At 34.9% G+C, this 14808-nt stretch overlaps 9 protein-coding genes across 9 annotated transcripts, besides 2 other annotated features; 5 read left to right on the forward strand and 4 right to left on the reverse strand.

Moving 5' to 3' along the window:
- Positions 1 to 566: 566 nt before the first annotated feature.
- Positions 567 to 1625: a mobile genetic element.
- TVAGG3_0929510 (integrase catalytic region-containing protein) lies at positions 786 to 1625 on the reverse strand (the record flags this gene model as incomplete). Its single annotated transcript, XM_051252538.1, has 1 exon — positions 786 to 1625. A coding segment is annotated over one exon (840 nt), but the record flags the coding sequence as incomplete, so codon positions are not given.
- A 638-nt stretch (positions 1626 to 2263) lies between these two features.
- TVAGG3_0929520 (attachment subunit-related family) lies at positions 2264 to 3487 on the reverse strand (the record flags this gene model as incomplete). The annotated part of the gene is made up of 1 exon (XM_001283161.2): positions 2264 to 3487. One exon carries the CDS (start codon positions 3485 to 3487, stop codon positions 2264 to 2266), a length of 1224 nt encoding a protein of 407 aa, XP_001283162.2.
- Positions 3488 to 4162: 675 nt separating this feature from the next.
- TVAGG3_0929530 (protein of unknown function, DUF4106 family) lies at positions 4163 to 5190 on the forward strand (the record flags this gene model as incomplete). The annotated part of the gene is made up of 1 exon (XM_051252539.1): positions 4163 to 5190. A coding segment is annotated over one exon (1028 nt), but the record flags the coding sequence as incomplete, so codon positions are not given.
- Positions 5191 to 5195: 5 nt separating this feature from the next.
- Positions 5196 to 5486, forward strand: TVAGG3_0929540 (protein of unknown function, DUF4106 family; the record flags this gene model as incomplete). Its single annotated transcript, XM_051252540.1, has 1 exon — positions 5196 to 5486. One exon carries the CDS (start codon positions 5196 to 5198, stop codon positions 5484 to 5486), a length of 291 nt encoding a protein of 96 aa, XP_051078114.1.
- Positions 5487 to 5488: 2 nt separating this feature from the next.
- Positions 5489 to 6094, forward strand: TVAGG3_0929550 (protein of unknown function, DUF4106 family; the record flags this gene model as incomplete). Its single annotated transcript, XM_051252541.1, has 1 exon — positions 5489 to 6094. A coding segment is annotated over one exon (606 nt), but the record flags the coding sequence as incomplete, so codon positions are not given.
- Positions 6095 to 6316: 222 nt separating this feature from the next.
- Positions 6317 to 14808: part of a mobile genetic element that runs on past the window's edge.
- On the forward strand, positions 9375 to 9665 carry TVAGG3_0929570 (protein of unknown function, DUF4106 family; the record flags this gene model as incomplete). Its single annotated transcript, XM_051252542.1, has 1 exon — positions 9375 to 9665. A coding segment is annotated over one exon (291 nt), but the record flags the coding sequence as incomplete, so codon positions are not given.
- TVAGG3_0929580 (uncharacterized protein) lies at positions 10737 to 11213 on the forward strand (the record flags this gene model as incomplete). Its single annotated transcript, XM_051252543.1, has 1 exon — positions 10737 to 11213. One exon carries the CDS (start codon positions 10737 to 10739, stop codon positions 11211 to 11213), a length of 477 nt encoding a protein of 158 aa, XP_051078117.1.
- Positions 11274 to 11594, reverse strand: TVAGG3_0929600 (uncharacterized protein; the record flags this gene model as incomplete). Its single annotated transcript, XM_051252544.1, has 1 exon — positions 11274 to 11594. One exon carries the CDS (start codon positions 11592 to 11594, stop codon positions 11274 to 11276), a length of 321 nt encoding a protein of 106 aa, XP_051078118.1.
- TVAGG3_0929610 (uncharacterized protein) lies at positions 14272 to 14567 on the reverse strand (the record flags this gene model as incomplete). The annotated part of the gene is made up of 1 exon (XM_051252545.1): positions 14272 to 14567. A coding segment is annotated over one exon (296 nt), but the record flags the coding sequence as incomplete, so codon positions are not given.

Here is a 14808-nt window from a genome sequence, read left to right on the forward strand (position 1 = left end):
TTAGAAAACATGTTAGATCTAACATTCTAACATAAAATATATTTTTGGGTCATTTACGCTCATTACGAAGAAGTTTCGACAAAACATTTACGAAGAAGTCTTGACAAAACATTTACGAAGAAGTCTTGACAAAACATTTACGAAGAAGTCTTGACAAAACATATACGATGAAATCATGACAAAAAAGTCAACGGCTGGTCGGCTGGGGTTCGGTCCTCCTCTTGGGTCTTGGGAAAAATTTCTTATGGGCTGGAAGCCCTCCGAATAAAAACTTCATTTATACTAAACATCTTCGGGGCTAGAGGGCACGAAGTGCCTGGAAGCCCCACTACCTTTTTTTTTTTTTTTTTTTTTTTTTTTTTTTTTTATTTATCATGCAATTCTTCTTGCGACCAAAGATTTGAATAAAATTTCAAAAAATAAGATAGCTTAAAAATAATATACGGTAGTGTTTACTAATAGATGAATAGTATATAAATTCTATTAAAATGGATTTGATCCAAAAAAATATATAAAATTTGATCATAAATAAAATTGTTTAGTAGTCATTTAAAATGATGTAATTATTCAAATTTTGTTAAGACCCATTTGTCTTTGATATATAACTCCCATTTTTGCATTTCTGGCTCGTACCAAAATTTTGAAACTTCGAATAATTCGTTAGGAGTGTAATTACTATTCGTTTTTGGATTAATATCGAGAGATAAATGTGGTGTATTGTTGTATTTTTCAATGAACTGCTGAACTGAGTCCTTGATTTGTTGAATATCATCCAACTCGTCTGGCAAAAACTTTTCTAAGCTTGGCCACAGGCGCTCCACCTTGCCGTTCTGTCTTGGCATATACGGCAAGGTGTGCTTCCAAACTATTCCGTTTTCCTGCATAACCTGGCCGAATTCACCGCGGTTTTCACCGCCGTTATCGGTCCAGATGCAGTAAGGAATAAACTCCTCTAAAAGTTTTCTTAAAACCTTCGCTGTTGAGTTGGAAGACTTGTTTTTCAATAATTTAGTTTTGAGAACTTTACGTGTCATATCATCCAATATGGCAAAAAATGGAAAAGAAACATTACCGTGAAGGTAATGAATATCGCAGTGCCATATCAAATTCTTTGATATGGCACGATATTTGGTAGGTGGATCTGCTGGTTTGTAATCTCTTTTTGAAGATAAACCTGATTCCATCATAAATTTTTCCACTTGATGATGCTTTATTTTTTGTAAATTGTCAAAAATTTGATCTTTTGTCAAATCTTCTATATTTTCAAATTCTTTTGCAATTTCTTCTTTTTCTTTCTCACAATCGGGATTTTGAGCAATATTTTGAAACCTTTTAATCAATAAATAAGTTTTTGAAATTCCTCCTTTATATTGTGAAACACAAGAATTAATTAATTGTTTTTGCTCAAATGTTGGTGGATTTGGTTTTCTGCCGCGACTAACTTTTGGTAATTCGATTTCTTGAAGTTGAAATGCTCTTCTTATTGTATTTTCGGCAACATTCAATTTAATTTTACCATTTTCCAATTCAACTTCCTTTCCCACACTTTTGTAAGATTCACCTTCTTCTATTCTTCTTTTAGCTTCAAATAGCCATTCTCTGCTTATAGATTTGGCAGTAGTCATAAAAGTGGTCCTTCTTTTGTGATAAGATTCAAATTTGAATGTGGATGATAAATAAAAATCAAAAATAATTGTTATAATTTAAATGAAGAAGTAATTTAAAACGATTTTATTTATGATCAAATTTTATATATTTTTTTGGATCAAATCCATTTTAATAGAATTTATATACTATTCATCTATTAGTAAACACTACCGTATATTATTTTTTAAGCTATCTTATTTTTTGAACTTTTATTCAAATCTTTGGTCGCAAGAAGAATTGCATGATAAATAAAAACATTTAATCAAAGTCAATTTTATTTTTCATATTCAAATGGACTGAGTGTTAACATTTAACATTTTTTGCTAATTGTCGTCAAAAATTAGGCGTAAAGCAAAAATTGATATTTCATATGGTTTTATGATAGATAAGCATTATATTCCCACTCATTATATTCGTAAATTTTGAGGTTTATCCTTCGCTTTTAAGATCATTGAATTTGATTTTTATATAAAATAGTTATATATTAGAAAATAATATGAGTTTATGTGATATTATTAGGTCAGGTAGGTGGGGCTTCCAGGCGCGTTGCGCCCTCTAGCCCATAAGAAATTTTTGTTTAGATTAAAATTAAAATTTTTATTCTGAAATGTTTGCTTTAATGTTTTTTACGGATGGAAATGAACTGGATATCGTCTGAGTCTTCGCTTGTTTCCTCCTCCTCTTCTTCTTCGTCCGAATTGTCTTCATCTTCACAATAACCAGATAAGAAGATGGTTATTGTGGTTTGTTCTGGTTTTTTGAGAAGCATTTTGGCTGTGCCAGTAAAAACGAACTCAAGATTTTGATAGAATTGTCTGCTTGAGTGAGTGAATTTGCATACTGTAAGTGGCATTGCAACTCGGTTTGCTTGAACAGATATTATTGAAACTTCTTCTCCATCTGGTATCCGTTCAGGAATCTCTAAAGCGGCTGTTGTTATAATATGCATATTGTTTTCGTAATGCAATTTTGGATATATTTCGAATGGATGTGCAGCTACACCAGCTGGAGCAACAATGGAAAGATTCCAGGAGAAAGAACCGCGTTTGTTTTCATCTTCTTTCCAATTGTAAGTTAAAGGATAGGGACGAAAGTCGTTGAGTGTTTCATATAGCTGTTCTCTTAAGTTTGGTTCACAGCAAATAATGAACTCGTCAATTGCTTGAAGAGATATCATAGTTGAAACATAAGGCAAATTCGACAAGAAAAAGTCAACCATTACTGTCGGGTTTTGAACTTTGTTTTCTAATGTTTCGACTGGTTTTATTATACTTTTGAAATATCTATCATAGTCATTGTTGTCTGTTAAGGACAAATTGTTTGGATAAGCTGCAATGAGTCTTCTATATCTTGCTTCTGTTGTTGAGAATGAGAAGACACCTTCTGGTTCTGTAGGAGTGTAAGTTTTTAGTTGAACTTTGCGTATGTTTGGTGTCTGATTGGAGTCTGATTGGACTGAAACAACTTGAGCTTCTGTAGTTTGTTGTGTTATTGTTTGTTCTGAAGGTTGCTCTGATGTTTGTTCGACTTCTGCAGTTTCTTTTGGTTGAATTTGAGCTTCAATTTGTGTCTGATTGGAGTCTGATTGGACTGAAACACCTTGAGCTTCTGTAGTTTGTTGTGTTATTGTTTGTTCTGAAGGTTGCTCTGATGTTTGTTCGACTTCTGCAGTTTCTTTTGGTTGAATTTGAGCTTCAATTTGTGTCTGATTGGAGTCTGATTGGACTGAAACCTGTGTAACCTCTTTGGACATACTAGTAAAGTATGAGGATATAAGTGTTTGACCTTTAAAGAGCTTTTGTAAAGAATTGTCAGTCATGCTACTACTGTGGTCTTGCATTAGACAAAAATGAACTGACCAGAAGTTTGTGGAAAATGAATATTGAATAAAAACGGTTTTCGTCAACGGTAACCCCCTCTATTTTTTTATTTTATTTAATAGTTACCGTTGGAAAAACGGTTTATCTCAAATATTGAATGAACTATAAACGTTTTTTGTTTTCTATATATACTTTTTTGTCCAACGGTAAAACTTTTTACACAACGGTTTTTGAGAGTCGTCGCCGTTGACTTTTTTGTAGAGCACTCAAAATAGTATAACTTTGTCCGGACAAGTAAGGGTCTATCGTCGCTACAGGAAAAGTTACAGGCGTTCCAAGGAAGTATACTTTGAGAAGCCTTTTCCCCTTATAGAATGAGATAGGACGGTTATTTTACAAAACTGACAACACTTTGACCGAGTAGTTTTTTGTGCTGAACAAAAAGTGTCATATAAACATCTGTCAAAAACCGCTTTTTAACTTCACTTAAAATGCCACGTAAGCTACGTAAGAATATACGTAAGAGGAAGGGAGCATTGAAACATCCAATAGTAAAACTGACACCACAACAACAGTTGCAACAACAAATGATGAATGACCCCACTATGTTGCAACAAATGTCAAGCAACCCTATGCTTTTAAACCGAGTTATTGGTGCACAGAGTGGAGGTTTAAGAGCGGCACTTTTAGCGAAAATGGCAGGCTATGGTGGAGCTGCAGACGGAACAGCTTATAACCCTCAAAGTCAAATGAATTTGAGTTCACTCAAAAATCAAATAACAGATGTCAAAAAGTCAAACATAGACATACAGAAACAAATAAGTGAAAACGAAAAGAAACTAGAATATGACAGACACACAAAGAAACTCAATGAGTTAAACGTAGAGAAAAAGAAGAAAGAAGAACAACTGAAAGAACTAAGTACAGAGGAATATGCGAAAAAAGTGTCAGAAAAAGCAGCAGAAGTAGCAAAAATGGAACAAGATGTTATAAATTTGAAAAACCATACTACTCAATATAAAGTACTGAAAGATGAAGAGATAAAACAAAAAGCCCTGAAGACATATATGGATAGCGATGAGTATAAAAAAGAAGTTGAAGCAAATGTAAAGGCAGAAAAACTTTTACAGTTGCAAAACCAAACCGTACAGTATGAAAACTTAGCACAAGAAAGTAAAAATAACGACGCAGCCATGCAAAAGGCAATGAAAAGCGCAGAATATATAAAAGCTAATAATGACTGGTTAGATGCCCAAGCCAACGCTAAAGCAGCCCAACTTATAGGGTCAATAAGGACAAAAATACAAGCGGATGAAGACAGTTCAAATGAAGCTTTAATGAATGCTGACTTTAAGAATGCCTTCGAAGCTCTTCATAGTAAGGTGAAACTAGTGAACGACTTCTCATCTGGAAAGAAACTGAAGTCTGAAGGTTTCGACAAAGAGTTAAGAGAAGTAGCACAAAATATGACGAAAATAACAGATGCAGCAACGAGACAGGCAGTTCAAAGTGCCTATGACGCCGTTAGAGCAACTGTTGTGGAAAGTCAAGAAAAAGAGTTACAACAGACCAAAACAGACCTAGTAAATGCTTTCTTAAGAACGAAAAGTCAGGTAGGACATTATGCTGCAGATGGAACATATGTGCCAGCTGGTGGAACTTATATACCACCAAACCCTCCAAGAGAAGCACCTGCACCAGGACTACCTAAAACATTTACATCGTCACATGGACACAGACACAGGCATGCACCAAAACCAACACAACAACCAACAGTTCAAAATCCAGCACCACAACAACAACCAAAACCAACAGTTCAAAATCCAGCACAGCAACCAACAGTTCAAAACCCTGCACAGCAACCAACAGTTCAAAATCCAGCACCACAACCAAAACCAGCACAACAACCACCTCCACAACCAGCACAGCAACCAACAGTTCAAAACCCTGCACAACAACAACCACAAACAGAGCAAGGACATAAAAGAAGTAGAGAAAAAGGAAACCAAGAATTCTTAAAAATGCTTAAGGAAGATTATGGTTACCCAGATACTCTTGACTTTAGTGACAGATATAAAGAAGCTATTAGAAAGTTCAAGGAAGGAAATACTGACCCGAACCTATTTAGCTTTATGGTTCAGCATCAAATCGGATATAATCTCAAACCTGGAAAATACAAGCTCGCTAAGGGATATGATTTAATAGCATATCATCCAAATGACATGGATGAATTTACTCCGAGATATTTGATGTCAGAGCTAAATGATAATTCAACTCTCTTCATGAAACGCGTAAAAAATAGAGACGGAACGAAAGAAGAAAGGTTTATGAGTCCGGATGACTTAGATAGGGAACTTGTTAAAAACGGTCTCGGAATATATGAAATGCCAGCAGATGAGGTACAAGAAACTCAACAGGAAGAAGTTCAGATACAACCAGACATGGAAGAAATAGTTCAGCAACAACAGCTAGAAGAGCCTGAAGGAAACGAACAAGTCCCTCCTTTGGAAACTAACTTCACAGAACTAGATGAAGATTTGGAACAGCCGAAAAATCTTGACCCTCAACAAGAGTATGAGGTGAATATGGAATCTTTCCAAGAGTCTAAGAAAAATTCGGCTGACATAGTAGAAGAATATCGAAAAATGTTCACCGACATACAAAAGACTCCAACATCAGATGAAAATATTCAGCATAGAATGGAAGTACTGAAAGAAAATGTACGCAAATACAATAATCCTTTTTACTTACGACCATATAACGTTCAATCTTTGGCTGAACTCGGTGAAAATAAAAGGTTAAATTTCAACAAAACATATAGAAATGAAACATTGTTTAAAGTTCATTCAGAACCTAACCAATATGGAAACAAACCTACTTTTGTTTCTGCAGACTATGGAACTACAATGAGATGGGGTCATAAAGCTAATCCGGATAGGTGGTTCATAAACTTACAACCTCAATTCCAAGAAGTTGTAGACGCAATGGAAGTGAATGGTGAACCAGATATAACGGGTATTTTCAGCGCGGCTTTAATGCCATTGAAAGATATGAAAGATGCAGATATTTTGGACCAGTATGAAATGAACATGGCTGAGGAAATATAACACCTGACGTTCTAGAACATTTATCTCAAAGAACTACACAGAACCATAGAGATGGTATATTTGGTGAAGAGTTTAGAAAGAAAGTTAGGGAGAGAGAAGGAAGAGAACCTATTGTACATGACCTTGCAAACGAAAGTTTGCAAAATGTCATAAAAACTTACTTTGCAGACAATGAACTGAGAAGGGATGAATATTTAAGAAAACTCAAATGGACAGTACCAAATGAAATGTTAGTATTGAAAAACATGTTCCTTGACAAAATAAAACCAACTACAGAAATAAATGACGCAAGACTGAAACGTTGGGTAAAAGCTTTCCCATTCACAAAAGATATTATTGGTTACATGGAAAGAAAACCAGAATGGCTACAAAAACATATATTTGGAAACGAGCTTATTCCATATGGACAAGCTCTGTTTGAAGAGCTTGAACCGGAAACTCAGGAAAGAGTCATGCAAACAATAAGCGAAGACTCAAATACAAACTATGACAAAATCTTTCTAGGATATAGGTTACCTGAGATGGGCGACCAGAGCCCAAAGGCAAAAAGGACATGGGAAATTTACAACATACTAGGTGAACATGAGGCAAAGATGCAACAACTTGAAGCAGAGGGCAAGTTACAAAAGCGACACCAAAGAAGAAGAGAAGAGTAGAACAAAGTGAAAGTAGTGAAGAAGTAACTTCATCTAGTGAAAGTAGTGGCAATGAAGGAAAAAGAAGAGTTAAAAACTCAGTCAGGAAGAAAGTAAAGTTGGTACGAGTGGGTTCTATTATGACACATAAATCCAACTATTCTATATTTTACCCATATGAAATGTACGCCGCTCAGAATATAACGCCAACAGTTTTGGATGCCATGAACGGAAATGTTTCCGAATGGTATAACGAATGCGACAATGCCATTAGAAGGTCAGAAATAGTTCCTGGAACTTACGAATATACAACTGCTGTTTCTTATGGAAACGTAGGTGAGTTTGGAGAAGGTTCTTCAACAACAGTAGATATTGCTTGCGACAGGTTTCATATTATTTCTATTGACAACTCATTCTTATACTGGAACAAGACATTGAAATAAAACTTCTGCCAAGTTGTCTGACAAGAAAGGTTGCAATGGAATTTTCTATGTCGGATACCAATATGCTCCAGAAGTTTTCATGGGATATAGATATATTCTAACTCTGACTTAGTTCAAACAGTAAACATGAGCAAACTATGAATGGTTCGCTTTGAGAAACTCAGTACAACCACAAGCTAGAGAACAAACAGACCAGTATGCAACTATTGAGAAAATAAGAAGACTTGACCCTAACGTTCCAGGAGTTTATGTTAACCTTTCTGGACAAACTGCAGCAGCAGTAACCAAAGTAAAACTGAAACTTAGAGTTCCTTTGTCATCTTTCCTCATCTTCAGGTTTTTAAGATACTTGCCAAACTGGGCAGGAAAAATTTCTATCGAACTTACTCCAAGCAAAAATAACTTAGTCATTGCACCAACACAAGACCCATTCACTCTTACAGACGTAAAGGGAACAAATCAAACGTCATTCGCCGAATTTTGCAAAGACAAAGTTGACTTAGACTTTGGTTTCTCAAACTTCAACAATGAAGTAAACTATTATTTCAATGCTGCTGGAACTGCTTGGGACCCAGTTAAGTTCACATGCGAACAGTTTGAATGCAAGAGAATAGAAAGCAGACTTGCCGTTTATATGTTGGACCCAGATATTTCAAATGCTTTAGCTGCCAAATATATTGCAGTTTCACTTATGTTCCCTATACACCAAATATCTGTCAAAGACTTTGCAGGTGAAGTTGGAAACCAAAATCCAGGAGCCGCAGGTGCAAGAACAGATATTGCTTTAACAACTGCAATGAAACATGCAGATACATGTTTGTAACTGTCAGACGAACTATAAATGACTATTCTTGTTTCTACAACCTCTGGTATTAAATATCATATAAACATAGATGGCAAATATTATCCAAGAGAGAGAATATTTACAGTTGAGGATATGAGGTCATACAACTTGACATTAGATGCTATGAACTTTAACAACAACTTCACAACAACCATTAACACCTGAAATGCAAAGTTCTATTATGCCATATGTGAAAGTATGGACTCATACAGGAGGTCAAAAAACTCAATATACAAATGGAGACCGTTCAAACTTTTGCTTGGCATTCCATTTGCTGACTCAGAAGACTTTATGGGTGGTATTTCAACTGTTGGTACTGTACAAATACAATATACTGGTGACAGAGACGGTCCAGATGAATTGAGAGCAAAGAAGTTTACAAAACAATAGCACTTTTCACGGAAGATGCTCTTTTGAAGATTCGTTCGATGAAACCTGCTGGGCTCCTCAGATTGGCATAACGACAGCTTCCATCGAGCAGATTTTGGCAGCAGGTCAGTAAGTTGTTCTTGAACTGACTTCTCTCCGTCAAATATTGACAGTACGCCAGTTTTGACATAATATTGTAAGATAAACTTACCTTTAGAAATATCTGTAAGTTTTGAAGTTATATTTTTGTCTGCTTCAAGAACTTTCACCATTTCAGTTATACCAACTTTCTTTGCTTTATGAAAATATTTAGGTTCAGTAAAGACTGCTATTCTATAACATTTTCCATTGTTTGTGTAAAGAACTATTCTGTCAATGTATTTGTATTGTTTGTGAGTATAAACTTTGTTCTGCTTCAATTCAATAAGATATCCGAATACGTCCATCTTTTTATTCTAAGTAAAATGTCATTTCCGAAAAATAGAAGCGTAAGTGTTTCAAAAGGTTTAATGGCGGTGGCAGATGTGAAGTTAAATTCACCAACTCAAACAAACAGTCAAAGTGTTGTTGTCAATGTCAAAGACAGAGATGTTGAAGTGGGGAAACCATACGAAGACGAAGATGGTATAACAATTGTTCCTGTAAAAGAACCAACATATCCTGAAGTTAACAGAGACTTAAGTTCTGTTGCAGATATTCGAAACGACTACCAACAACTGAAAGACAAACTTCAAACTCAGGAGAAGATTTGTCAAGCTTTAAGTATAATGTTAAACTTGGTCGAACACAACCCTGTAAAAATGAACTCATATGTCATTGCACCTCATGAAGTTTTGAAAGAACTATTGAAACTTTTGACAGAGGCAGACGATATAAACATCAAAGAAATAGAACCCGACATTAGTTGCTGTGGTGTTTCATATAATGTCATTGACAAGATATACGTTATGAAAGGAGGTGAACGTTGAACTTAAAATATAGTTTCCCAGACGTTTATAAAAATATTTGACGACCACAACATTTCATTAAAATTTATTTGCTAAGTAAATGGCAGAAGACATAATGGTTTATACTATTACGACTAAAAACCCTGAGTCATATAATTCTATAACAACAAACTTACAAAGTCCTCAAGGACGATATTGTAAACTAACCTTAAACACAATGACGACTAAAGCCTGTTTTGCTCTTTTGACACCAGAAGACTTTATTGTTGTGAATGGTAAAAAAACTCCTTTGAAGATACTTACTCAGATATACCACCAACAGGTTTTGTTGACTTATTTAATACTTTAAGTACGGGTGTAACATGTGCTGCAACTAGAGCAGGTTTCATTATGTTTGGATGTCCGACTGAGTTTACTATTAATGATATGAGCTATAATACAAAACTTATATCTGGTTTTTACTACAACAGTTTCCTATAAACAGGAAAAGGTGTCATACAAGGAATGTCTATTCCATTGACATTAAGCACACCAATCTTATATATTGTTTCAAACTTAGGTTCAAAGTGTTATTCGAATGTCGACAGAAACTATTATGACCAAAAGATACTTATGCGTATAAACAATACTTTCTCTGCTGGTTTGCCTATTGTTCATTCGAATGCAGAATTTTCAACCTTAGTGAACTCAAACACTTTGGCAAGTATAACGTTGACATTAGTTGACGCAAACTTTGTTCCTGTAAAACTTTTATGTCCTATGTATTTCAATGACAGCAGAAAGTTTCGAATTGGAAGATGCAACTGGTGAAAGTATTGTATTACAAGAACAACTTCAACAACAAATAGCTCAAGAACAACAAATGCAACAAATGGAACAACAAAGTCAAGAATAAAAAAATAATATTTTTTTATTTTTATAAAAATGTACAGAATAGATGTTTCAGATTTTTATGACTTCCAAGCATTCAGAAATATGTGTCCATTTAGAGACTATAACAAAGCAGTCGAGAATTTGAAACGTTTAGTCATTTATGTTGACTCTGCCCCAGAATGTTATGTCATGAAAGAATGGGATGTTGTCTTTAACAAACCAAGAGCAACAATAGTGTCTGAACAAGAATGTAGACAGAAACTTAAGAAAATAAAAGTTGTACAAGTTGGAATGAAGATGTTAGATGCTTGGGATATCTTATTGTCAAAGTTAGAAGATTTTTCAGTTCGAGGTATAAAGTTTTATACACCTTCTCCAAACTTCTATTCTATCTTCACTGGATATAAGTTAGTATACAAGTCAAGGGTACGAAGGCACTGCGCGCCTCCTTACCCAATACTTGTGAATTTGACACTTTACAAAACCGTTAACGTATATTTTACAACACAAACGACAACACTAACTTAACCTTAAATATTTACAAAGCCGCCAACCACTTCACCTCACTAATGTAAAAAATAAACGTTCTCACTTACAAAAGTATTGCAACTCCTCCCATTGCTGTGCTTCACACAACAGTTCATATTCTTCTGACTCACTTTCTTCTTCATATAGGTCAAAATCACTGTCAAAATGAATGTTAGTAAGTTTTGACAAAGCTAATGAAACACGTTTACCGTTTGTATCGTATGCTTGTATAAACTTTCCATTATGCTTGTAGTCATAAACGCTCAAACTAACTTTACCCTTTCTCCCTCGTATCTGATAGAATGTATTTTCACGAGGAACGAAGAACAAATTCTTGAACTCATGACCGTTGTAGTTTGTTATCTCAATAGTTTTCGTCATTTATATAAAAATAAATAAAAAATAAAATAAAAAAATAAACTTAAAAATTAATGATATCACCACCCTCACACGTATGAAAACATAGCACAAAAATAAATTTAGGTGAAGTGGTGAGATCTCACCTGTTTTTTCACCTCTTTTTTCACCCTGTTGAATTCATTGCTTTATAACTCTCTTCCTTTATCCAACTCTTCTAACTTCTTCTTAAGTTCAGCAATGTTGTCCTCATGAAGTTTAATCTTCCTTAATATACCTTCTCTATCTAATGGTTGCTTTATCTTTCTAAACTGAACTCTACCATCTTTCATAGTATAATGTAAAAACCTTCTGGAATAGTTCCTGATTTAATGTATTCTACCAAAAACTTTTGTTTCATTGCTTCAGTGACTTTATTTGTCATTTCAATCAAATAAAAATTTTAATATTAAATAAAAATAACGTTATTTTTTCAGTAAGGAAACGCAGGAGTTTTACGATTTATTTTGAGGAGTAGGTTCTGGTTTAAATGTTGGAGTCGGTTTAGGAGTTGACTTTTGAACAGGAGTTTGTACTTCCATAGGTTCAGGAGTCATTGAAGGTTTTGCTTGTGAAGGCGTTGGTTTGGCGAAGGTGTTGGAGTTTGTTTAACTTCAGCTACTTCAGTATTATTTACAACATTTGCTTTATTTCTTTTCAAACATCATAACTGCTCCTGCTGTAGCTAGCAAACCTAGTGGGAGACCATATTTTTATATAAGGACTTGACCAAATGCTATTTTTGACAGGAGCTGGTGGAACACCTAACCTTGGTGAGACTGCTCTTTGCCATTGTGCAGCTCGTAAGAAATATTCAATAGTGCTCCATAATCGTTTGGTAAAGTTTGTTTCATAGATGGTGAAGGTTCACGAGAGCTTGATGAAGAACTCATTTATAAGCTTTAAAAATAAACGTTCATCCTTTATTCCTCACTGTCGTCCGTAGCTAAGTTATAGTCATCTAATCTTATTATTGGGATTCCATTAGCACGCACCTGAATGGCAAAGCAACAATCCCTCATAAATCCAATAAGTGGCTTTGGTACATTTTCAGTTGCTAGTTCAATAGGTCTTTAACAGACAATTTGTATGTTATTGGAGCAGTAGATGTTTGACCTTGCTGGAAGCAAAAGTCCACTTCTGTTGGAAAACCACATAAGAAATGTGTGTTGTCATAGCTATCCCATTTATGTTCCACACTACCATCATCCACCAATGACCTCATAACATCTTCATTAAATCCTATCATTCATTTTTGTATTGCAAGCGTTCGCAACCATTTCATAAAATACAGGTCCATATGATTTTTCAGGTTCTGCAGGCATATTTCCATAAGCTCCCATGGAAAGCTGAAGATATTGAAACTTAGGGTTCTCAAAATTAACATAATAGTTGTCTTTCTTTCTAAATAGTGCCCAAATACTTTTTAACATTAATAGGCGTATAAGCTGCTGTAAATGTTTGCACTTGAACTATCTGTATTCTTTGAGAATGAACCGTCCATAGGAATCCAATCCATAACTTTAACAGGAAAACATAAAGCCTCGTTTGTATAATGTTCTACAAGTTCTGTATAAATGTTAGGGTCTAAGAGAATGATTTTGGATGAATGAAACATTCATTAAAATCCATCTTTATTCGAAATAGTTGCTGGGTTACAGTTGTAATAGTAACTGTTCCACTAGCTTCTACTGCCTTCGTTATCATAGTGAATGGTTTCATTCCATGGAACAAATTTATTTGTCGGTGATTTGAATCTGAAGCAAATGCAACTTTAAGAGTTGGATTGAAAGCAATGATATCATTTACAGATATAGATGTGCATTGTAAGGCGTCGCTACTGAACTTTACTTTAAGCTGAATGTTTCCTGCAAAAGCTGGAATAAATCGAATAGCTTCTAATGGAAGGAATCTTCTAACAGGAATTCTTAAACGAAGCTTAAAATCAAATGATTTTCCTGCTGTAATTGTACCACTAACAATATTGTCCTGTTCTGCATGTTCCCGAATGACTCCATACATCTTTCATGTCGAGTCTTTGAGAAAACATCTACTTTCTTTATTTGTTCGGTAGTTTTGTGAGTTTGAAGTTATATATGCTTCTTCTCTTGCGTTGTCTTGAGAATATACGATACGACCATTTGCAAGGATTTGATATCCAGCAACTGCATAGAAAGCGTCATCGAAACCAATCCAAAATCCTGGTGGGTTTGTTTTATTGGAACCCTGAACCAATTTCTTTATCTACAATAAATTGACCTTCCATTTTATACGTAATGAATGTATTGTAAAGGTCCAACATATTTTCACCAGGAGGTGAGAGATTGAATGTTACCCATGTGTATCTTTAGCAGTTCCAGGTTGTGATGGAATCTTTGCGTCAGAATATTTTCTATTAGTGTCACCAATTTGAACTGCATTGTCTATGATATCGAAATATGAGCGAATCTGATGAATATGCTCTGCTGGAGTAAATTCGTTTAACTGTTCGTTCTGCATGTATTTACTTCAGATAAAAATATCTATTTACTTCATTATTCTCACTCTTCTTCTTGGCATTCGTGGTGGAAGTTGTTCTTGACATTTTCAATGAACTGTACATTCTCTTTTGTCTCAACTTCTTCACTGGTGGGTCAGGTTCTTTGACTCGGTTTGCTTTTCAATGAAATTCACGAACTTTGCAATAAGCTCTTGGTTCGTTATTGAAAGTACATCTGGCTTCTTTTCTTCTGGTTCTATTGACTTTTCAGTTTGAATAGAAGGCTTAACATGGGCTTCGTGGGCTTCACCCTTGCCATACACCTTAATGTTGTCGCTTTCTGCATTCGCTAATGGAACCTTTCTTTTTCTTACGTATATTTTACCATCTTTACTCTGACTTACGTAATAGAAAGGATGTTGTATTCCTCTTGCGTCATTTAATATAATAGACTCTCGCTCTGATTTTGACAAGCTCATTTTACATCGGTTAAAGTTTTAATTTTGTTTTTTATCTGCAGTCAAATGACTCAGACAACCCTACGGACAAGACCCAAGGGGTCATAGATTTGAAGCATTGAAGAAAGAAATTCGTGAGCAAATTTTATCCGAACTGAAGGAACAAAAACAAGAACAAAAGCCAGAGAGACCAAAGAGAAAACTTAGTGAAAAACAACTTGCTGCATTAGCTGCTGGAAGACAAAAGAACCCACGTTTGCTG

This window comes from Trichomonas vaginalis, chromosome I, assembly GCF_026262505.1.
Source record: "Trichomonas vaginalis G3 chromosome I, whole genome shotgun sequence".
Lineage (NCBI taxonomy): Eukaryota > Parabasalia > Trichomonadida > Trichomonadidae > Trichomonas > Trichomonas vaginalis.